At 35.9% G+C, this 26,104-nt stretch overlaps 1 protein-coding gene across 1 annotated transcript; it reads right to left on the bottom strand.

Annotated features, from left to right (window-relative positions):
* Window positions 1-1,648: 1,648 nt before the first annotated feature.
* gata4 (gata4 transcription factor) lies at window positions 1,649-26,104 on the bottom strand. Its single transcript, NM_001171230.1, has 7 exons — window positions 25,896-26,104; window positions 23,779-24,656; window positions 23,290-23,349; window positions 15,455-15,621; window positions 13,444-13,569; window positions 5,087-5,251; window positions 1,649-4,521 (listed from the first exon to the last, which is right to left on the bottom strand). Exons 2-7 carry the CDS (start codon window positions 24,581-24,583, stop codon window positions 4,294-4,296), a joined length of 1,551 nt encoding a protein of 516 aa, NP_001164701.1. The 5' UTR covers window positions 24,584-24,656; window positions 25,896-26,104; the 3' UTR covers window positions 1,649-4,293.

Below are 26,104 nucleotides of genomic sequence, written 5' to 3'. Positions count from 1 at the left end.
CGAAATATTCTCGACAAATTTATTTCTGTGACATGGTGATGGTTGAAGTCGTTCAAAATTTTGGTTTAATTTCATTTTTTTTTTTCACGTTTCGTCACGTTACTGTAAAGGGGTTAATTATTCACTGGGTTTTAATTTTGCTTATTTCGCTGACTGGAAAATGCGCTAAATTACAACCCAGTGAATATGTAAAATTTAGCATAGAACACATTATCTAAATGACAAAACCGTGAATTTAAACCCACTGAATATGCCTGAAATGGCAAATCAGCGAAATTTAAACCCAGTGAAAATTAGTCATTTTACAGTATGTAATATTCGAAGTACACTAATAGCAACATGTCATTCTATAAGTTATAATATGAGAGAATTAGAGCATAATGCTGTATGGAAAGGACTTAAGTCTAGTGTGTAATGTAGACCAATCTTAGAAATGATACAACTCTTTGATTAAGGAGGCTATATTTGAATGCTGCATCATGTAATTCTGTGTACTGTAAAAGGGTTAATTATTCACTGGGTTTTAATTTTGCTTATTTCACTGACTGGAAAATGCGCTAAATTAAAACCCAGTGAATATGTAAAATTTAGCATAGAACACATTATCTAAATGATAAAATCGTGAATTTAAAACCCACTGAATATGCCTGAAATGGTAAATCAGTGAAATTTAAACCCAGTGAAAATTAGTCATTTTACAGTACTGTAAAATACTTTATTTTAACTGGAATTATTTTTTGCTTAAGACTTTTTGGGTGTAGTTGCTAGATTTTATTTTCACTGATTTTTGATGAGTTGAATATAGAAAGAAACGTATATTCGCTGAATTTTATTTTCACTGAATCATTCTTTCAGTGGAAATAGCAAAAATTAATTCCAAGTGAAAATAAAGTATTCTACAGTACTTGATAAAACACAGAAATGTTGCCAATACTTTTGTATTTGGTGTATGGCACATGTCATAGGATTCCTACAAAATAAATCCGATTAATACAACTATAAAGAACCAAACAATAACAAAGACTATAATATTTTGAATTCATTTAATTTTCAATAGCATAACCATGAAACATTAAATCACAAATAAAATACAATATATTTTTCGTCATCAATAACTAGATATAAATGGATTAAGACTAAATCTACTGAATCTGATTTCAAACATCGTCAATAAGTTATCATCTAAACAAATAAAATATTTTCCACTAAAAGTATTTTTTCTGCGAACATCCATCTACAAAGTTACAACCCCCATTAAATAATGGTATGCTTATTGTATTGCTGTGATTGGAACAAACTATTTTGTAGCATGGGGTGTGAGGGTACTTATGTGGGTGAGGCAGTCTAGTATAAAGATTGACAACACAGGATTATACCCACTCATTTCATTTACTTTTTAACAGGCAGAATCAAATCAAAAAATTTGCATTATCGTCTCCTTTTCTACTTTGAGAATCTATTTTGAAAATGAGAAGTGTCGGTTCACTTCAACATGGAGGAGGTATTATTAAATATAACTCCATTTCACACAGATTGAATAATTTTTCTATTGTTATGTCCCTGGAAAATATTGTATGTGTTAAATAAGAAAAAGTCATCAGGAAATGCTGTTTTGTTTTTTGTTTTTGAAAACTTCCAAATTTCGATAAACTCTTGGACAATATCTGAAAATTTATTTTATGGTTCAACTTAATTTACATTTCTCTGTTACTTTTGACCCAAATAACATAAATTTTCTTTGGTTAATGGTTTGATCAAAATACATGGGAAAAATATTGCCAGGCTTATTATTTGAATATTGATATTCAGAACAAATTTTTTTTGGTCCACAAGACATGGAGATTGTCCTGTCCAAACTATCCATGATAAGATTGTTGTGGATTTTGCTTTGTAAACTGAACTGAGACTGCATGTGTTAAAAACTTTTATTTTTTTTTAATATATTTTTTCGGGAGTTGAAAACAAGCATTTCCTGATCGGAAAACTACACTGATTGAGAACATAAAAATACTGAAGACAAATTTGAAATTCATTCATGATGAAAATAACTGTTAACATTTGTGTAATTGAGACAATAAAAGAGCATTCAAATCATGGGTCGTTCTAGAAAAAATTGTCAAATAAGAAACAAAGTTCATAACAGGTAGAGATTCTAAATATTATTTCAAGGAATATTAACAGGAAAAAGGTTATACAAAATCTCTGATCTACAATATGCCAGATATGTGCATGCAACATTTCGCAATGTACAGCTCTTTTTTTTCTGCTTATTCCAGTTCGTAATTTTTTTGCCATTTATGACAACAAAAAAAGTCATTCTAATTTTAAAGCTATACTACATTAACAATTTATATGTACGAGATTACACATGAATATTCTACAGAAATACTCAGATTATACGTATCTCTGGGGTTTGGGAAATCTTAGATCAGTATTCCTAGTGTCTGAGCATTTTTTTTAACCCTGTCTACCCTACTTGCTAACTTACAGTTAATGTGGTTACTAAAATTTGCAAAAAATATGCATGTGCTGAAAAATTCATTTCCCCTTTTTGCCTGTGAGGGGGCTGTAAGAGACAAGATGTAATGTTCAAATAAATTGTGAATCGAACTATTCACTAGGGTTCTCAATCTAATCTGGTCTATGCTGGAGAAAACCTGTCTAATTTGACTGACCAATTTGAGAGCCCCATAGCAAATGAGAAGAATAATTGACTTAAAACAATGCAACAATGGATATTAAAACAAAATAAGTTAAGTTTTTTAACCGACTTCATAGTTTGAATCAGTACTTTACTTCAAAAAGAATACACTATGCACCAATGATTGTGTATAATACTACGGTAACGTGTCATTTATTCTGGCATCTTGATTGGCTAAATAAACTTCTGTAATTGCACAAAATGTCACTAGAAAATCAAGAAACTAAACATCGAGGTAGAGAACTGCTCAATATTAACTATTCCTATTGCCTGCCACCCTTACATGATCAATGCAATGGTTTAACTTGATTCCCTCTCTAACTATAATAATGACTATTTTCATTTATTTTAATCATCAAAAGTGAAGTTTTCAAGTCGCATCTCGAGAACAAGAAATTTTTTTTTCAAAAGTCGATGAAGTTGTCTGAATTTGAAAAATACCCCTTTTTTCAATTTGTGCACCCTAGAAGCGTGTCATGTTGTTTTTAATAAAAAATATCGATCGGAACAAAGGTTGTTACTAACTAACAGGAAATGGATGATTGTTTGTCTTGTCCCAAAGGTCAGAGATCATTGGTGTCACAATCAGGGGTCAGATATAGCATATTAATATTCTGTGTTTTGAGGGGAAACTGACATTGTTTACTGTTGGTCTGTGTGAATTGTGGGGCCAAATGGGCGGCTGGCGATGACAGTGTCTGTTACCAGACAACAAAGTAATTCATCGCACACTTGCAAAATGTGACTTGAAGGTTGAATTAACAACAAGAATTGTGTTGATAATAAGTACAAACTTCGTCTGATCACTATGATTGGTTCATTTAGTAAAACATGTTGTGATTGGCCCATTTAGTGAAACATGCTGTGATTGGTCCATTAGAGAAACATAATGTGATTGGTCCATTTAGTAAAACATACTGATTGGTTCAACCATTCAAGATGACAGGCAGGAATATTACGGTAATAGAAATTCAAATAAGAAAAGTCAATTGAAACATTGCCAGAACATTTGTTTTCAATTGAATAAATCTGAGTGACCACCCCACGATGGTGGTGGAAACCATAAACACATCAGCAACATTATCAGAAGAATTATTGCTCATAAAATAGTCCCTCCTATAATCATTAGTTCTGGGTCATTTCTGACCCTACTCTTATTTCTTTGGAGTGCACTTGATTCATCTCAGAAAGTGATGGTCTGTTACCACGGAAATGGATCAAGTATCAATATTATAGGAATTTTAAAATATCAATGTGTTCTTAGGAGTGTCTGAGTTGTTTTCAAGCAGAGACAATTCAGTATCTCTGATAGATAAGAAATATTTGGTTGTGTAAGAGAATTTACTCAATCTTACTCTTACAACCTTAAAATGAAAAACAATTAATTTTTCAGTCTGTTTCAACCTAAAAGTTCATCTAACTGTTTCCATCGCAACAAATTAGGATCATTCCTATAATGTCATCATCATAACTCATATCATTTCATTTTCCACCATTCACTTTCAGTTTTTTTGCTTCCATTCATTTCAAAAGTATTGTTGAACATATAGAGTACTGTGTTTCTTTTTCCCCGACATAGCTAGTAGATATTCCTAGTTGTTGTCAAGAGACACAGCCACAGCAGATGGAGGTGACGGACTCACACCGGTGTGGAAGATGTTCGTACTGGTTTGTAGATTTGGGCTTGGTTCTGGAGTTGTCAGATTCAGTGCATGAGTTGGTGACATTATCATACTGCTGTGGTGTTGACTATTCAAAGCCGTCAGGGCGTTGGTTGTCAATAGTGTTGATGCCATGGTAGATGGAACATACATTGGCTCCTGAAATAAAGCAAAAACTTAATAAGCAATTCTGGATAAAAAATGCCAGATATCAGATTTCAGTTTTCTTACAAGGAATATAAAAGATCCATTGAGAAAATAAGCCTGAAAGAAAATTTTTATTACAGTTTATAAAGTGACATAAACTGTAAAATACTTTATTTTTGCTATTTTGGCTAAAAGAATGATTTAGTGAAAATAAATCCAGCGAATATACCTTTTTTCATATATTTTACATTTAACTCGTCGAAAAAATCAGTGAAAATAAATTCCAAACAAAACACCGAAAGTCTTTCCAGCAAAAATTAATTCCAGCTAAAATAAAGTATTTCACAGTATATATGATGACATGACATTTTGTTTACTTACAAAGAATATAAAAGATTTATCAAAAAAAGAAATCTTCATTGTTCTTTATAAAGTGACAAATAGTAACTGCTTTAGCTTAAATCATTAGATTATTAATTATTAATTACCTAGACCGCAGATAAATTCAATCCAAAATACAGATTACTGGTACTAGGTTCAATGCTTTAATATGAGTAAAAATACAACTACGGTATACCTTTTTAATTGTAGACACTGGTATAGAACTCGAGCTGTTTGTTGATAAGCCTATATTAGACTTGTCATCCATGTTTTGGTTGCCATTCTTGTCACTGTTAGTGTTCTTGGGTTTACGCTTTCGTGTCTGGATAGTGTCTTTCTTGAGGGCAAGAGGTCGGTTCACCTGAAATGCACAAATAAACCACATGTTAGCCATTAGTTGTTTTCCCATCTAACCTTATTATACTATCCTTGTCAGACTTTCTGTGTTACCCCATATTCTTGATAATTAATCAGTTATAAGGTGTTGGTTTCTGGCAGAGTACGTTCAAATACCGTGTAAACAATATATTTTAACTTAATTACAAGGTATACATTACATACGTCCTATATCGAACATGAGACATTGCAACAAACACCATTTTTAAAGGGCAGTGTTTGTCTCGCAGCACGTGTTAGGATTTGGTTAAAGGGCGGCAGTCGTCGTGCCGCGTTCTGTTTGATATGGGACTCATAGCGACGTATACAACATGTGCAAAATACATTGTTTACTTACACGAAATTTTAACATGCGCTGCGCGACGACAACCGCACTTTAAACAAACAATGTGTTTTACATGTGTTGTTTACGTTACGATGGGTCCTATATCGAACGTGATCTCGCACGACAACCACCGTCCTTAATTTCTGCATGACCACTAAGAAATTGGTGTAAATGTCAAACAAATAATACACAAAGGGTACACCAATAGACCATTTTCCGTTCACTGCGAGAATCACGCGTTATGCGTGAAATCGAACGTATAAACAGGACAAACAAAGGTCATAGCGTCGTAGTCGCGTCAAACATCGCGTGGGATTCGACAAACGCGAAAGTATTTCGGGGACATTTCCATGCTTAATAATGTGCTGTCCACATTTGATGATAGGCAATTTCGATTAAGTGAGGGTATTTGGAAGCAATATTCCTCTGTCGAAGATCGGCCGGTCAATGTAAGCTGCGAAATAAAGAAATTCTAGTTCAAAATCAAATCGTTCGATTTTTGCGGCAGCCGTTCGACGCGCGTCTTTCATGCATCTCGCGAGATCTCGCAATTGTTCGGAAAATCACCTATTCAAACCATGCAAGGTACTAACGGAAGGAGCCACGACGCTATTGTTTTAGCTTTGCCCCATGATCGTTTGTCAATGTTTGTTCACAAACATTGGTTCTGTTAGCTCTTAACACCTCCGTACAATAGGTTATGCTAGTCTCGAGCATTCGGTGATATTCGGAGCATGTTCGGAAGCGATAGACGAACCTCGCATGTAAAATGCTGAAAATGCCGTCTAGTTTGAATGCTGTTGTTTCCGGAGATCTTGGCGTACTTTAATGAAAAATTAGCAGACATAACATCAATTGGAGAAGAACTGATGAACTATCGTGAATATTTTTTGTATTCGTAACGGTGATGAGACTTAATCAATGATTGCCTGTGATAATAACGACTGCATTATTCAATAGAACCATTGTGATTGCGTGGGTTTGACGCCCGAAACTATTGAAATTTTCGACCACCGGGCATAGGCGAACACCACCAGAAAAAATAGTATCAAAAGAAGGGCATGCCTAGACACTTTCTCTGTGATAATATTTTGTAGGAGTCCTTAGAAATTTTTGTTGTAGACACTCGAAATCTTGTTCTTGTTATAGTTGCTAATAACTAAAACATGTGAAATCTGTAAAGTCAAACGTTAATTTGTTGAATTTCCGGTTGTGAAATACATATTTTGACCTTTCACACCTAAACCAACCGAGTGCGCATGTATGATAACCGTAGTTTCATAATGCGCATATATTTTGTGGTCACATTTAAAAATCGGCGGGGTTGTATCATATTCCGCTAACTCGTTACTTGTGTAAACAATCGCAAACTATCATGGACATCAAAGATGAGCTAGACAATGTCTTCATCAGGATTAACTTGGGTTGAAACAAAAGAAAATAAGCCTGTTAAGAAGCTTAAGTGGCCACTTGAGAGGCGTCGTGGCTCCTTCCGTTAGTACCTTCCATGTTCAAACCTAAATGAACACATCCATGCTAATCTTAATGCAGAGATTTTAAAATCTCATTCATAAGATCACTGATGTGTCATGTATTATGTAATCTATTTGAAACCAGCTACGAAGTAACCATGGTAACCTGTAACCTACTTATCATGTGGTAAATTTCATTGAAAAAGTTACAGGTGTTACGGTATATGTAATCAACGAAAAATTACCAATAATCATCTCAACTACAAGTATATATTTTTGAGGCTACAAACATGATTTGACGATTTTTCATGAAAGTGACAAAACTCCTTCGACTTCAAATACATCCATCAACTTTTTCAACCCTCGCCTCACCTCCCTAATCACAACTTTTGCCAAATAACTTTATGACCCCTCCCCTTTCTCCCCATATTGACATACTTTCTGTGGAGAGTTATGATCATAACCTGTTTTTTGTTTACGCAAAATTGGCTACACCCTGTACCACCGTAGAACAAAGGCTACTCAGAAATTGCAAGTTAAATTTGCTAATACAAGTCCAAACATACAATATTTTAGCGCAGTCTCCTTGAGTCTGTAATTATCCTCGGTTTGCCATTCTATAATGACATTTATACTGCACCTGTCGAAACTGAACCAACAGATGTAAATTCACTTTTGACATTTTTATAGCATTTTGCCCTTTCTGTAAACAGTTACTATGACCCTCAAAAATAGAAAGCTATAAACTGGTGTTTTCTCCCAAATTGCAGCCACATAAGTGGATGGGAGGGTTGTTTGAGTGGTTTACGACATCACTCTTCAACAGGTGCAACTTTTATGAACTTGTATTTCAACAAGAAAATGTACAGAAATTATGGGAGAGTTCAATAATGAGGTGTAAATTTGGTGTTGCTGACCTTGTTTATTTAATCTCGGTGTAGACTGCACAACAAAACCACTACAAGAAAAAATTCACTCTTTTGACAAAAAAATAGCCAGAGTAATAGAGACTCACATTAATGAATAAAATTGTAAAGTCAACTTTTAATTTTTATTCAAAAGTTCACGAAGGCTGAGTGAGAAATCTCTCAACAAAGAAAAGCATAAAAATGATTAAAGTTATTTTTATCAATTTATCAATCAACAAAAGGACTTAATTTGGTAATAATTCTTGACATTCAGAAAAGAAAAAGGTTTAACTATAAACAGTATAGTACTATACTGTCTATAGTGTAACACAGTATGCTTTGTAGCTAACCCCCCCCCCCAATTATTCAATTGGTCCATCCCTAACCATGCACCAGTCCTACTCCCACTCCAACGAATCAAGAATCAAATTTGTACTGTCGTTCCTGATATTCTCACAAGTGCTAAGTTTCAGTGACATAGTGTGTATAAATAGCCATGCCGATGATAGTCAGTGAACTTTTAACAAAATGTAATTACAAAGTGAATTGTTTTGACTGCTGTAAGCTACAGTCTGTTGGTTTTTAATAAAGAGATATAATTTAATAGTCATTGGTCCCAGTCACGTGCCAGGGATAATTGTCTGGAAACATTGATTGGGACAGACAGTATGCCTGAGTTGTTGTTTAACGACATTTTGTGATTCAAGATTATCTTCTCCACATGGTAGGATAGTTTATTGCAATCGATAAATGCTAACTATTCCATCTGTAAACTGTAAAAAAGTCATCGAAGCGTGCTATGGGGAGAAAACTTCTCAGCAGTCTTAAGTGAAAACAGCCTGATAGGCAATTGTCATATGATAATGAGTTTTTAAGTTCTCTTACTAATATGCTGATGTTGCCATGACACCATATTACCACCATGGTTGCCAGGAAATTTAATAAATGTCTTCAGAGGTTTTGTATGTAAAAAAGTTAGGGGTGATTCATTGGAAATGGGTGGGGGGTGTCAAAGTTTCAAGACAAAGATATGAGGTGTTTTATATTTGTACTGTACAACTATATTATTTATTGGATTGTAGGATTAACGCTAGTTTTTTCTTGAAACTATCAGGCACACCATTCCTTATCATTGCTTCTTAAAAATCACAAGATAATTAAAAAAATATAATTTACTAGAAGATGACAATGGTTAAGTTTATTAGCTGTTTCACCGATACATTAATCTTATTTTTGTGAAATTACTCAAAGCTTCAAAATACTGTGAAATAATTTATTTTAGCTGGAATTAATTTTTGCTGAAAAGACTTTTTGGGTGTTTTGTACAGAATTTATTTTCACTGATTTTGGATGAGTTAAATGTAAAATATAGGAAAAAAGGTATATTCGCTGGATTTTATTTTCACTGAATCATTCCTTCAGCGAAAATTAATTCTATGCGAAAATAAAGTATTTTACAGTAGTGAAATTATATGCCAGTGAGAATAACTGGCTTTATAGTATTAGTATTCTATAGTACTAGTATTTGAGAGCGGAGCCAATAACACATCGATGCAAAAATCACAGAGCATTAAACCCAACACTTAGTTTACGATACCCGACATGACTTGGCGGAGTTTTCTTACAATTTAATTAACTCCTTTTGTTTGAGTCTGATGTTGTTCTGATTTTGGTCCAAATTGGACATCGTATTTCTCTTGTAGAGGGAACATGGTGATCGTCCGTCTGACAGATTAGAGTTAAGAGGGTGACTAAGATCAGGACGCCCCCATATTTCATCTGCAGCCCAGTATGGGAAAATGTCTGTTTCTCTTTTCGCTTTGTTTTCAAACCCCTTGGAGTGAAAGAATTCCAGGTACATTCCAACACTGAATATTCCCATGGCTTTTTGCTTGATTTGTGAATCAGCCACACCCACGTCTAAGAAGACTGATCAAACAGGGTGGAGTCTGCCATATAGCCAGTAACTTACTCAACTTTTACGATGGGCAGGCATCAATAATGTACAACAATAAAACTGGTAATACTGTGGAATACTTTATTTTCGCTGGAATTAATTTTCGCTGAAAAGGCTTTTTGGGCGTTTTGTATGGAATTTATTTTCACTGATTTTGGATGAGTATTATGTGAAATACAGGGAAAAAAGTATATTCGCTAGATTTTATTTTCACGGAATCATCCCTTCAGCGAAAATAAATTCCAAGCGAAAATAAAGTATTCTACAGTAGTAAGTTTTCAAGGAAATTTGACACCATTTACATGAAATAATTTCCATTCCAAGAACTGCGCTCACCCCAATGTTTTAGGGGTTCATGTCATGAACGGGTATGTAAATTTCCACATGGAGTGAATAAAAAGAAATAACCACAAAAATACATTATTTAAAACATTTGTATTTAAATGGATCATATTGAAGTTGGAATGTTTAAAGACAGCCTATGGAAAAACTACTAAAACAGCTAAACACTCTTCCTAATGGGACAAGGCATTTTCTAATTTGACATTTTTATTACAACTTGATATATTAGACATCAATAAGTCACCGTTTTATTGCCTTCTATGTTCCTGTTAAGCAAACAAGATAAATAAACACAGTGTGTCCTATGGTAGACACATGTAATGATTCAACAGTTTCCAGTTGCACCCAATAAAGTCATTTCAAGTTTGAAGGAATTCCAACCACGCAAGATTTAAGGGATTGCTGGCAGTAGAGAAGGATTCAGACATTTTTTCGCTTTCTAGTCTCACTCATAAAGTAAGATTTTGATTTTCTGTCAGCTGTGAATTTGATTTGTTGTGCAATCGCGGAAAAATGTCCTGGTTTTTGAAAGGAAACTAACACAATGATCATTTTAACTTGTTTATTTCAAAAACACATGATTTAAGAAATAGAATACTAGACCCATCATTTCCCTTGTTTTTCTATAATTTCTTTATTAATTTTGGACCAATAGAACCTACAGGTTTTGATATTATGATACAATTTTAAAAAGACCCACTAAAAAATTTTATCAAGCAGAGACAGGAAGTAGTATGAAATAAAAAAAAATTGTTTTGTTGTGGAAATGGCAAAATCTAAATTATGAATATTTTGATTTCAATGTAAACAAATTAAACAGACTGTCATGATCCGATTTGTGCTTTTCTATCATATTTCCTCAAAAAATACATAACGTTTACTGATTATCATCATCAGTCTTTTTTTTCAGAAAATATTAATTTTTATTCCTGTTTGCTTTCCAACCAAAAAAAGTGACTTGCCAAATGAGTGCATCTTGAATTTTCATAGTGAATGTTCCGGCAAAGCACTCCACTAAGAATGTACGAACGTAACAACACCGTGCAGGCGGACGATGAATGGGATTACGTTCATTGGGCATTATTTGTTTGTAGAGGTCTTGGAAAGCATATAAATCCAAGGCAATCACTACTAATAGAATCAATACAGAAGATAATCAAAAAAGAACAAGAGTATATGGTAATCTTTACCCTTGTTTGTTATCATTTTAGCAGATAACCCCCGTATTGACCTGGAATTTTATGATATAGTGAGCCGAGATCACAGAAAATGTGTAATGTTAAAATGTTATCAGTTCGTCCTTCAAAATAGTTATCTAAATGGCTCCGATCAAATTCCTCCGATTTTGACATAGTGATGGAAAAAGCGAAAATATCAGAGTTGAGGCGAGTTCTTTGCATTTCTAATGACGGATTGTTGTGTATTTATAGCCTAGTGTGTTGTATCATGTCGTATCGTAAACCGACATGCAACAAACCAGTTTTGACAGACTCTTACACAGAAATTATTTTTCAATAATGAGGATTCAAATCTTATGTTAGCCTTACATTGAATTTCATGTCAGATAATTTATTTTTTTTGAAAACTTTCTAAAAAAACATTTTTTTTTAACTTCAAGGCTTTTATCAAACATCACCTATTTTAATAATAAACCTGACCGTTTTATATTTTATTTACAAAGAAAAATTGAAATTTGATCATTGTTTTTAACTATTATTTAAGTTTTATATAATCATGTCTGGGTGAGATAAACTACCTTTTACTACAAACCATGTTGACCTTTGACCTTGGAATGCCAAAGTCAACTTTTGTCACAACAGAAACCTTCCTAACTTTTACTATACATAAAAAATGTGCCAAATGTTAATGTTCAAAAGAAGAAGCGGAAGCAGGAAAAGTGAAAGGATAAAGTTACTTTAGTGCATCGAGTATGTTTGCATTATCATTTGACAAGATATTCTATATCGTAAATCATTTTACTTTATCTACTTTAGATAACACTTCGTCTCCTACTGTACTTCACAATGTCACATTTTCATATTTTATCGCAAATGTATCATTTTATGATAATAAGTAATAAAATAACAAACTTGCCTAAGTGTGTTGATTTGTTAATATTATTTTTATAATGTGTCCTCAAATGTAAGACCGTCAAACTGTAAAGCGTTTTTATTTCGCAAAAGACCAATTTTCGCAAGTCAGTGATCGACTTTTGTCGTAGTTAAAAATTCTCTTGGGTGCTACAACATGGAGTGTCAGAGACTTTTACAAAATTTTATTTTTTAAGATGCCATAAAATCCTGAAATTACTTAAATTTATAGTAACAAATAGCCAGAAAATAAAATTTAAGAAACTTATATACAATGAATCTTTCAGAATCTGAATTCTATACTTTTTTTATTTCACAAACTCCTTTCCCGTTTTTTACACATAGATTTTCCTGCCTAATAGTTAATGTAACATTTTGCACATTATTATATTTTTTCCCTATAATTTCTTCTTTTTTTTCACCAAATGGACTTAGTTTCCCCATTAGTTACAGGTCTTGATGACAATTTTTAAAAAAAAAATATGGACAAATTTTCCATGAAAAGTCACAAAAATCCTGTGAAAGCATCATGCCTGTAATATGTTTGTCTAAAAGCTCCATGTTTTGTTGCCATGGGAGCAGAACAGCCCTGAATATTTGTGCTGCATTTGTTTTCCACTGAAATCTTAATGTGAATATTGCTCAACAAAGTTACATAAGAAGAGAGTGGGTCCCATGCAACCTAAAGAATGATGCTCATACGTCATTTGTTTACACAATGTTCAAATGTGCACCACACAATGATTGTGACATTTCAAGTTTTCAACTGAAGGTGGTGATTATTTTATGAGTAAATTTTAATTATTTAGTTATTAATTACTGAAAATTTCCTGATTAATTTTCTCTATTAATGACATTGATATAGTATGGTTTATGGATACATACTTTGTGCTGTTTGAAGTAAAGGCCGCAGGCATTACACACAGGTTCACCATCGTTATTCCTACGCCACAATGTAGTTACAGTAGTACCACAGTTGGAGCAAGATATACCCTCATGACGAGAGCCAGACTGGGCAAGAAGAAGAAAAACACATAAAAATATAAATAGCAAAGTTACGTACCGAGTGAAGCTTGAAATACAGTCCGCATGCATTGCACACTGGTTCACCTTCGTTATTTCGGCGCCATAGTGTTGTTTGTGTCGTATGACAGTTGGCGCACTGAAGACCTACCCGACGTGATGCAGACTGAAGAAACAACAAAAGAAATGTTGTCAATTTACTCGCCCATTGAAAAAAAGGTAAAAAAGAAAAAAGAAAAACTTCCCTCGTATTTAATTCCTAAATCCGTAGATTTCAAGTAACATCAAGCCAAACAAGCAGAAGTTAGTAAAGCAATCCATCTGCACAAAAGCATGATTTAAGCATTTTTTTTACATCATTAGCATTGTTAAGTTTTTTGCTCAGCCTGCCCACGTCAGGAAGGACGTACGACATGAAAATGAAAAATATATGAACGCAGCATAGCATAGCAAAGCAGTGAGTATGTTCTCATGCAGAACACCCGCAGCATGCAGTAGTAAAGTGCAGCAGTAACGAAATATGCAGCAGTAAGGAACAGCGGGCACTACAACATGCAGCAGTACCGAAAAATTCAGCAGTAGGGAACAGCTGGCACTGCAACATGCAGCAGTACCGAAAAATTCAGCAGTAGGGAACAGCGGGCACTACAACATGCAGCAGTACCGAAAAATCCAGCAGTAGGAAACAGCGGGCACTACAACATGCAGCAGTACCGAAAAATGCAGCAGTAGGGAACAGCGGGCACTACAACATGCAGCAGTTGGAAACAGCAGAACCACAACATGAAGCAGTAAAAAGCAGCAAAACTGCAACATGTACCATACAAATTAATAACAAAACAGTAATATTAAAGTAAGAGAGTCGTCACCTGAGCACGTGCGGGAATTGAGTCCCAAGCGACAATAACAACACACTCTAAAAACGCAAAGGCTCATGGGTAGACGCTTGTTTGTAAACAATGACACGCTATGGCCATCGGACATATGTGCAGGTGACGACTCTCTCGCTTTAACAATCAAATGTCAAAGCTTAGTGTTTGAGATTAAACTGAAGCACTTTGCATAGTCCATCCTGATTGGTCATACATTTACATAAATAAAGTAAAAGTGACCAATCAGTGATGAGGTTGCAATGTTGTTCAGCCAGAAAGAGAGTAACTAAAATGAAACCAAATGCTTCAGCTCTCTCCTGGGTCTAATATTGAATGAATGAACTTTATTTTTTCAGTGTAAAAAAATAGTAGGTTACATAGGGTGTTTGCAACAACAGGTGTTTATGCATGACCTCCAAAAGCCCACACATCCTGGTACTTTTTAGGGGAACAAGTTCACTGTTAATGAGAATTTCTAAATTATTTTCCCCAATAATACAATCAATTGTTATTGAAGTTCCAATACTGTTAAACATTTTTAGGTAATATTGGTAACTAATACTGACATACAATACCCCCAGAATGTACCAGGATGTCTGACCTATTGGGGTCATACAAAGAACCAGGATGTGTGACCTTTAGATCATGCAAAGTACCAGGATGTGTGACTTTTAGGGGACATGCATGAGGCCTATAAAACACAAGACCGAAGTGGTGAAAAAAAGAGACTGAATGGTAGGACAGTACATATCTATGGAAACAATATGACTGTTTGGACTAAATTACGACCTCAAGTCTTTGCGTTTCAGTGTATCCTGGCTCTTATGCTAAACAAAATTTTTTCAATAAAAAATGTGATTAATATGGTTTTAAATAAAGCTTAACCAAACATCAGCCAGACCGCATCTCACATTGCCATTAACTACATTATACATATAATGTGATTTTGATTGGTCCATGCAGAGTGAGGCTAAGTTGTAATTATTTTCACTGAGCTAGGGGGCCCAGTGAAAAAAGAATGTACTCTTAAGGTGTACTCTAGGAAACCAGCAGTTACAGGCATTGACAATGTGAGGGAGCAACGTCTGAAAGCTAGAAAACACTGAACCGAAAGTTTCACTGGTTTTGATTGGTTACCTGATGTTGTGTATAGGCACGTGGGTCTTTTTCGTCACTTACCAGTCTACGCTGTGGTTTGATCAGTGGACGATTCATACCATTCATCTTATGGTATAATCCACATGCATTACACAGGTAATGACCGGTGCCGTCACGTCGCCAAAGCGGGGTTGACATTGCACCGCAGTTGACACACTCTCTGCCCTCTGCAGGAAAAGATGAAAAATCTATATCACAATATAGAATAGTTCTTGTTGTAAAAAAACAAACTGTAAACAGAACTTCCCATCACTGGTTGCCATGGTGACCATGAAGATAAAAAGTGACAAAATACATTGGGGAAAACAAAAGCGTTTTCGAATTGTATTTTACACATATTGTAAACAACTTTAATTTTGTTAAAGACAATTTGTAGCAGTGACATTTTCTCTGCAGTCCCAGAGTGTTAATGATCTTCACAAAATTTTGTATTCACAGATGCAATAAAATAAAATTATGAAAATCAAGCAGCTAATATTAAAACGGTATACATTATATGTGTTGCTATGAACCACAGCAAACTTGACACGACACAACAATCACCTTCCTGTAATAGATTTTCCTACTGTATACATATTCCAGAATTATGCAAAAAAGTTTGTCGTATCAAATGAACACATGTAATCCTAATCTATTTCTGAGAAAGTTTTAAAAAAATCACAAAAAATTAAGTGATAATTGTCCATAAAGCGTATATAAACAATATTTATATTGTGGCTGTTGTGTAATAATCTCATCTTCTCATATATGGTTTATAGGCTTAGAAATTGTACAACAAAACTGGCTCTCCTCAAATCTATTTTAAAATTCAAGTCCGCGGAAAACTGGGAATCTTTTTCTATCAATCAAAGGCGGAAGATGGTAAGAATATATTAAGACACTTCTATAGCCAGCAGAGATTATCTACTTAAGAGTGGTATACACATACAAATGCTTATCTCTGGTTAAACTAGCTGATGAAGAAATCACTTGCTTTTCTCTCACTCCTTTACAGCATAGTCGTATGGCAGGTGCGCCATCTGAACTAACGTTGCTCGCTGCGCTATAGAAAATGTGCCCACTACAAGCCTCCATTAGTACACGTTAATTGAACACGAATTGATTTTCCACCAACATCGCTATATGCATTTTATTTTTAAGTTTGTCTATTTGTCACTTAGGGATTTGTGCACATAAAGTACTCTAGCAGGTTTCATCTCAAACAGGGGGGTTATCTGCTGCTGTTTTCAAGGGGCATATGGCATTCACTGGGATTGCACCATAGGATCATGGGCCACAATCTTTGGTTTCTCGTTGAAAATATTAAGTTAATACAAAGTCATACTTTTAAACTTTTATGAATGTGAAACCTATTGTTTCTTAGGGTTATATTTTAGATTATACATGTATTTGATAATCATTGTCTTAAGTAACTACTCAAAATTTTGAGCAATGGCTCTTTGTCAACAATAGCATAGAATAAAGGGTTTGAAGTTTTTGAAATCCTGAGGGAATGCTTGGAGTTGTGAAAAAAACAGATTAAGAAACCTCAGCACATAAGACACTTGCAAATGTTTCATCAATATACTATGATTTCACATCACTGTTGTGAGTGAAAATAATTACCCCCCCCCCGGATTTGAGTTGGTCAATCTCTCATGATTGCACTGACGAAGATTTTGAGGAGGGAGATTTTGTTTCTGTGTGAAATAAACAATTTTTTTTTACAGAAATACTAGTAGTGTGCGGATATAATTATTCATCTCATGTTGGTATATATCATTCAATGCCCGGACAGATGGACAGTGTTACATGTCACTAGTTGTTTTTACATCACTTTTTTTAAGTACAAACAAAAACTGTTATCAATATATTTTTTATTTTAATAATAACAGAGTGAAATTTGGTTCTAATGTGAAATTGGTTTATATTTTTTTCATAAGACCGTCCGTTCAACCTTTGATTTGATACAAAACATGTGATATAATGTTTTGCAAATTACTTTGTGGAAACAATGGGGTCATTCTAAATCAGGCAATATGTTTACACCATTGTTTGAAAATTTCGTACTTTTTGTTTTGCAAAACAGAAAGATGAAAAGTTCACTGAAGTGAGTTTGTCCTAAGTGCAGAGCAAACAAGATGTGTTTTCCGTGAAGAGAAAGTAATCCTACTTCCCACTCCAGACGGTGGCTCTGTGAATTGCGTCAAAATCGGACACAATATTCAGCAATTTTATGCGTTATTTTTACTTGGATAAATTTTAATTGATGTCACATTTCTAGTCGATGCCATCTGGAAATATTTATTATTATACTACCCGATTTCATTTGCCATTACTGAGTAAGTTTTTCACGTAAGCCCCGTCCCCGGAAAGCCTTTTATCGATCTCTCCATCCCTCAGGCAAAATAACACAATTATGTGACATGTTTAAGTAAACCCTCAGCTTACAGTCGATTTTGTGCTATCCATGTCAAGAGTTCTCAAAAATACTTTTAAATTAAGTGTTATTTCTACACACGAGTATGATAAAACCAGCTGCCTGTATGTACGAGCAAAGACAATAATATACTTGGTAGGTTCAATTCATTTTAGAGAGCGTGGACTCTCCATTCTTTCTTTGATATTGAATGATTTCGATTGTTGAATAAGTGTCAGCTTGAGTGTGCCATAGAGAAATGCATAGTGTTCGTGAATCAATAACAAAGCCATGCTATAATATGACAACTGCATTGGAAGAGATATACGGAGTCAAGTGAGAGCGTAATTGCCCACACAAAAGAGGACACCATTAAATGTTCTAATGCCAAAGCAGGTGGGAAGAAAATCTATGGTGTGTTAAATTGCCAGAATATTCTGATGATGTTTGACTTCTTTTCGTCTATGGTGTTTAGAAAACAGCTTTATTCGTAATTGTTCACACTATGACAGGTAACGTCATTTTGCGCGTCATCGGGGAGAAAAAAATCCGCCAACAGACATTGAACCATATCGATTTTTGTATCGCTTCAACTGAGGTATCTAAAAAGTTTATCGCTATGAGGTTACTCCATCGTCAAAACAACTCCGTGGATTTAGTCTCCGTTATTTGTATTGCAACGAACCCGAAACTTATTTAAACACCGTGTGAACGTAAACCTGTTTTGGGCTTATCGGTATTCAGAGACAGCGTTCCGTTTCTCGACCGCGAAGGAGAAGACATGTCCGAGTTATGTTCGCATGCAATATTAACAGGTTTTCCTGGTGCAACGATGGGAAAAAATACAGGTGCTTGCTTGTACAACTATCCGGCCGTCTTATCATCGGCATCTGCACGGGAGTGTCGCAGAAAGCACAGTGTAAAACTACACATAAGCCCGCTATCAACCGCTTAATATCTATGCCGAGTTTATAATTATAAAAACAGCCGGCGAGATATTATTTATTTTAAACAGAAAATTCAACGCAATTTGCTACATAGTCTTATGTCGACTACTCGTGAAGCTAAAAAGATAACTCCATAGACGTGGTTTTCATGCGAGTGGCTTCAGTGTCGGACAATTACAGACCGCCACCCGCCCAACTCAACCCGATAATATTTCCGTTGCTCAGATTAATTTAATATTAAAACACCCATTTATTTACTTGTATTAGGATTCTGTCGGAAGTTGCAAGTGTTTACAAAATTCACCTATTTGTTTACACACGAATTTACTTTAATATCTTGGATTACTTTGTTACGTACCTACACGTCTTGAACATTGAACTTTATCTAGTATAGCTATGTTGTAACTAGGCGACTAAATATATGCGAAAGTTAAATGACTCAGTCGTCGAACCACGTGCATTCAATATGGGCCCATGCAACGTATATCACCCGAGTAAAACATATTATTTTGCGCGCGCGCTGCTCGGCGACTGTAATTTATTCACTCTACCAAACATTTGCGCGTTGTAGTTTTTTGTTATCAGATCTTAGAAAAAAAAATAGAATTATTGAATTTTCAGCACACTTGTTATGACAGTATTACAATTAGAAAATGAAAAAAGTGAGTGAGCATCGGTTTTGGAAAACAAATTAACCAGACTCTGGGCCCTTGAAAGTGTTTGAGCCATCCAAAATGTTTTTAACATATGACATATAAGTAGTACTTGCCCACGCGCCACTTGTTTATAAATGTGTAAACATCATGTAGAAAAGTGAAAACGACGACCACTTTGAAAAAACAATAATACTGCAGAATCAGCTGTTTATTTATAAACGTAGATAAGGTAGTGTCTTTCTTAGTAGTACCTTAGGGTAAATATTGAATGAAACTCGTACAATTGGATTGCCATAAATTCATCGTGTTACAAACTGATTGTTTGTTATAAATTGACAGGAGACAACTTGGACACTTGTCCGCTATCTATCATGTGTCTAAAATTGGGGATGGATTAGTCGTGTGCCAGCCGCGGATAGCCGCCACTCGAGTGTTCTAGCAGATCCAACTTAGCGGTACGCTTTTATGATCACGTGGGCAGGCCAGCAGAGAGGTTTTAGTCCCGAAAGGTGAGTGATTTTCACCGGGTGCAGCTAGTGTTTTTGACTTAAACAGAGTAAATGTTTTATTTTCACATAACTTACAAGGGAATAAGCGACATTTAACATTGTACTAAAAATTAATAACACCCCGTGCTCACTGTGGGGAATGCAGTGTTGTTTGCAGACGACAGACTTTCTAATTTGAGACCAAACTATTTTCAAATGTCACCCACAAAGATCAAGATAATTAAATAACGTCTTGCAGATATTGGTACGTTGATTTATGAAGTCGGGGCAAGGGGCTGGTGTAACAGGATTTGTGAGTATTCGTTGGGGAATTAGGCCCAAAAAAGACGAAATTGTAGACGCAGCCTCCAGTGTGGTGAAATCGGAACCGATCTGTCGATCATAGCGCGCAAATCAGGTTCCCAGGTTTCGATGTTATTTAAAATGAACTGGGCGGTCGTCACAGGTCATTATGTTCTTATCGAATACCATTTAATTAAAACTCTTCCCCACGCCATAAATATTCCAAAAGTGTCAAATCAGCCTCTTGTTTATGAAGTCACAACAGGCGACCCATTCAGTACAACGACTCGGAACTCGCTCAAAAAAAAGGCAAGATCAAATCATATCAAGACTTCTCAGATGACAATTTTTTACATGTAAGAAATTGTTTTGTATTTGAAATTGGCTTTTAGCGTTAACTGAATGCTGGAATAAGCGGCCTATCTTTCGCAACTGGCAGTATTTTACGTCCGGGCTTGAGCAATATACCGGAAGTTTCATTTCATTACGAACTGGACGCTACACTGGCTAGTGCATTTTGGGCGTCACTGTTCTTCGGAGAGCTTTCATGTTTTAATCATTCCCGTGAGTTTTGTCTGCAAAATATCCTTTATATCGTCATCCTGTTCATTAATTTCAACAAAAGAAAACATTGGAGAAAGGTCATATCGATTTGTCCGGGGTCGCCTATCAGAAAAAGGAAATTAGTCATATGTTTGCCGAAGTGGTCGGTTCTCCCCGATGTATTTTCCGCGTTGAAATGTTTTGGCAAACACGTTAGTCGAATAATCTAAAATAACCGCAATATTCTAACTTAATGTATTATACTTTTTTTTCATCACCCGGTGATTGTTATTCAATTTGTTATTATTCGTCAAAGACATGCTTTTCTCCCGCTGTGCTGATGCAGCTACTCAAAACACGTCTTTGAATCAATTGACTGAAAAAAAACTATTAAAAATAGAAATTCGTACTCGTAAATATGTTTTCTGGTTTAAATACTTTGTAGTTAGTGTATATATACCGTTATATAAAAATTATTCTACTAAAATATACGGTAGTTTTTTTAAAATTACTACATTTATGATTCGTGATCATTCTCATCAGCTACTCGCAGTTTTGATAGAATATCTGTTTTATAATCAGTTGATTCACGGTTACATGTACTAGTAACCGTGGTAACTGGTTGATTGGATGTACTAGTACTTTAAAGAGAAACAAAGTGAATTAAGTGGGCTCGATCAAATCCATATCCATCCCAAAGTTCTAAACATATACACAGCAGCGGTTTCTAAAAACTTGAGTCTCTCTTCTGCAAACATAACACTAATATCGATGATATCATGATGATAAGTGTTGCTGTGAACCAGCATGTCTAGGCCCTCTCACCGGCACCGTCAGTACTGTGACCTAATTTGCAGTGGGGGGGGGGGGGTCATTCCCCATCCAAGTGTCAGGCGCGTGACAACAATTAGCCCTATTCCCTTTGTTGGTGGGCCTTGTCTGGAAGACATTTGAATCAAATGTTGTTGCTTTCTAATTTTATTTATTGTTTTTATGAGTGCTTCAGCCTTGTATTGGAACTTAAAGATCATTAGGAATTCCGAAACGCCACATTAGTGTGTTTTATGGACGTTTAATTGTGCGCAAATGTGTTCCCAGTTTTGGGACGGGGAACTTTTATGAGTTCCGGCGCCACCAACGTCCAAAATGATTACATGCAACGTTATTATTAGAAGCGAAGCTATTTTGTTCAGTTCACTTCAGCCACTTTCACGTTTTTATCAAGAGTTGGATACCATCTTTGCATATTCTGTAGAAAACTTATCTTAAGGGCTTTGGGTTGTATACAGTTCATAAGAAATCTCATCAAATCAAGCAGAATCCTGAAACCAAATTTGGAAGTGCTTTTTATATTCGAGGAGTGACTATAAGTGATTAGAACGATGGAAAGTATGCCCACATTACGCAGAATTGCTGTAAATACTGTCAAATAAGAATAAATCTTATTGTTTCTCTGCCAAGTACGTAAACCCAGTGAAAATGGTCAAAACATCAAACTAGTTAAACACCAGGGAATATGAATGGTTTTACAGTAGCTCCACAGCTTCCCGATTTTTACATTTTTATGGTGATCAGAATAATCGCTGGGAGTGTTTTTTAAATAACGCAAAGTGGGAATACAACTTTAACAGGTGCACGAGCCGTGTGTGCATGTTTAGACTATTTGCCGTCACACTTTACAACAATATATAATTATTTACAAATCAAGTCAAAATAACATATATGGCGAGCGTGGAACCATCTTTCAACACGGCTGTCTAGACCTTTGTCAGTTTCACAGGCCACGTTGGCGCATAAGTCGTAATTATAATCAAATGTGACAATTAGGCAATTAATAGCACTGCCTTGTGTGTACTCTCACTCAGCGCCCTGTCTAATACGCCTATACAATACATGATATATCTTGTATCTAATGTGACCCCCCCCCCCCGCCGCATGTTTCGAAGAGCATTACCAGATACTAGTAATCGCGAGAATATAATGAACTAATCATCGAAACAAAATTGCACTTCGAGCCTTTGCGATGTTATCCTAACTTATTACGTATTTTTGATATTTTTTCCTGTCAATAATGAGATATTGAACTAGTTGTATACCTTTTCATTTCGCGCAACCGTGTAATAGTGACGTGTTGCATAGAACTACCGAGAAAAAAGAGGGTTGGGTATAGTTTAAAAAGTAAATCAAAACTTGTGCACAAAGAAAATTAAAATCTCACAAGAAAGACGATGGGCTCATGTGGTCTACGATCAAGACGTCGGTGTTGATCGACCAGATGAGGAAATCCGAAAAAGTGTCCAAAAACAAGCTTACATTAATTTTTGATGAAAGGTCCTTGACGGGAGGGGGTCGTTTATCTGTACATAAACGGACTCCAGCAATGAGAACATGACCGACCGCTTACATGTTTGTACCTTCAACGTCTATTAGCTTTAAGATTACGATTTACAACGGTATTAAGATATAAGTTATAAAAAACTTGAAGACACATTTTAATAAAATAAATTAATGAACTATTTACCTGCATACGCTAACTGGTTACTGCTATCAACAAATATACTTCGGGCAGCGTTGGCTGAATCTGGTGGAATATATACACAATATTTAATTTCTGTTCACATAGTCGTTTATAATTTCGGAAAAATATTGAAAGTAACCTCGTTCACCTAACACAACAGTTTTTTGTTTTTCTTGACTATTGTTTTCTTAATCTTTCCTGTTGTGTTTTGTGTATGACTTCCCAAGATTGCAGACATCCTGTGGCTTTTAATACCCAACCAAAACAATCCACTCGTTGCTTTTAGAGTGGTCCAAAAACATTTACAGTGATGTTGTAAAGACGTGTTAATTGTTTTCGCGGTCTTCTAAACTTTGTAATTTTGATTTCCGATTTTTTTTTTGTTCGCTATTTTTCTTTTTTTTTTCAACAAGTATAAGCGAAATACGTCAATGTAATTGTTACATTATTACACGTTTACTCTAAGAATAAAATATAAATTTATATATTTACCTGAGTTTGTACGCCGGACCACGGATCCTGGTCTGTTCCCAACATTCGGGTGAAGTACCGTACCATCTGGGAATGATGTCCACGGGATGTCATACGGCGTAGCATATGGGTTTAAGCCGTTGTGCCTTGCTAAAGTACCGGTAGACGTGATAGGTGGGCTAGGTGGGAAGGTGAACCTTGGAGATGGATGCGTGGTTTGGGTTGTGTATCCGCTCTCGGGTTGACTTGGACACCAGACTGCATGACTGTTTGCCTGTGATTGAGGCGTCGCTGAGTTGGCCTGGAGGTACGGGGCAGCGTGCATGGGTAACGGCATCGCCCGTGTCGTTGGCACATAAACCGGACTCGTTCCGGTGTGGATAAATGTTGTTGGCGTCTCGTAAGTCGGTGGTGCAGCGTGCATTGACATGGTTTGGTACATTGATGTAGAATGGTTGTGACTATGTGAAGACTGTGATGCCGAGGGTTGCTCGAGGTGGTTGAAGAACACTTCGACGTCTTCGGATGAAGGGAGTTGACTGGGCTCTGCTAATGATAGGCCGAGGTTACTGTGTTGCATAACACGGGTAGTCGCCTGTCGGCCTCCCGCTTGTTCTCCGCTCAGCGGTGAACTCTCTTGATCGGTGGAGTGTAGACGTTCTTCTACGTTGTGGCCGCTGCCGAGTCGAACTCCTTGATTATTGTTCTCGGGTGATTGTCTTGATTCAGTCTCGACTTGATTTGCCACTTGGTGGTGATGGTGGTGAGGATTCGGTGAGGATTTGAGTGATTCAGATCCAACCCAGCGGGAGTCACTTAGTTCCATAGGAATCCATATATACAGCAAAACTGCAAAAAGTTCGTCTTCAAACTTCTGACTCGGACAGTAACTTTAGTTTCTGTAATAAAACACGTACAAAGTTGTCAGTGTCAAGAGTAAATTAAAATTGGCTGACTGATCGATATATAAGAGAATTAAACCGTACAGAATTACAACAAGTCATGCTTGGACAAACGTACACATGTTGGGAATACACCGCCTCGTTCCGACACACTATTATCAAGTGAATTACAGTCCTACAGACTCAACGGCTCGAGTAAGAACTATTCCCAAACCTTTAAATTAAAAATATACAAATTATTTAACATGTACCTAAGAGGGATGTCGAAATTGTAATAGTGGAAGCTCTGACGTTCAGTGATATCTGACCTGGAGATGATAAGTACGTTACGCGAACAGGTTTGATAAAAGTGGACTCGCCTGAAATCGACGTGCGGTGTGCGTGGCTTCCTGGTTCTTTGATAAAAGTTGAAGTCCACGCGCAAACTTATAACTGAGCAAAACATATGGAACACGTCAACAATGAATAACAACTTTTAAACGCGTCATGGCACACATCGCTTCGTTATTTAGAGAAACATTACAACGCTGTGACCTAAGTAGCCGAATAGTTTGGGATAGGGTTATCAGTTGGAACATGCCTTCATTGACGAATTACAACTAGAAAATGTCAGGCAGGAAAGAACGTCTATAATTTTCTGATAGCGGACGCAGTAACATTGAAATGTAATGAGATGTTTGTTAAATTGATGAGAACAGTATTGAAGCTTAAAAATCGCTCCACGATGTATTTTTTTAGCTTCAGCTGAAGTGAATGAACCCAGGATCCGATTATTGCCGTGGGTGTGAAAATACGATGTTGGAAATTCTCAAACGGCGACATTCTCTACCGCTAATATCACCCACAGACTTGAATGTTGTTTTCGATCTTGTAGTTGTAGACTAAATATTACAAAGATGTCAAGTAAAATGCCCGTACTCTGTGGTACAGTAATATATAAAGTTTATAGTTTACTCATGGACAATGTATGTTAGACACCCCGGACTTTAACCTGTGTAAACTGGTGTTAAACAAGTAGCCCTTGCCACATCACCAACAGACCAACATATGACCCAGCGCAAAAAAACTGACCAGTTAATCAACGAGTGAGGGATTTCCTTCATAAAAACGAAAGATACGATGTCGAGTAAATCCAACTGCTAGTAAAAAAATGCTTCAAGATAAAAAAACTTGCGATAAGTTCTAATTGATAAGGCAAAAACACGGAAAGAATAAAACGCCAGTGCAATAACTTACGCAGTAGGCGAACAAGCTTCCCTCGGAGTGGCCGTGTGTCCGTGCGATTATCGAGGGATAATCAAAGCGTTGATAAGAACACTAACTATATAATCGCCAAAAGACCGATACGCAAGTCGTAAAAAGTTTAGTGTGTAGGTGGCAACGCTTGGCAGTGTCTCGATGCGGATATTTGTCTGTGCGATGTTCCGTGGCAAGGCGAACAGAAG

The sequence above is a fragment of the Saccoglossus kowalevskii genome, chromosome 14 (assembly GCF_978046115.1).
Source record: "Saccoglossus kowalevskii chromosome 14, keSacKowa6.1, whole genome shotgun sequence".
NCBI classification, from domain to species: Eukaryota; Metazoa; Hemichordata; class Enteropneusta; family Harrimaniidae; genus Saccoglossus; species Saccoglossus kowalevskii.
This window is presented reverse-complemented; position numbering and strand designations above follow the sequence as displayed.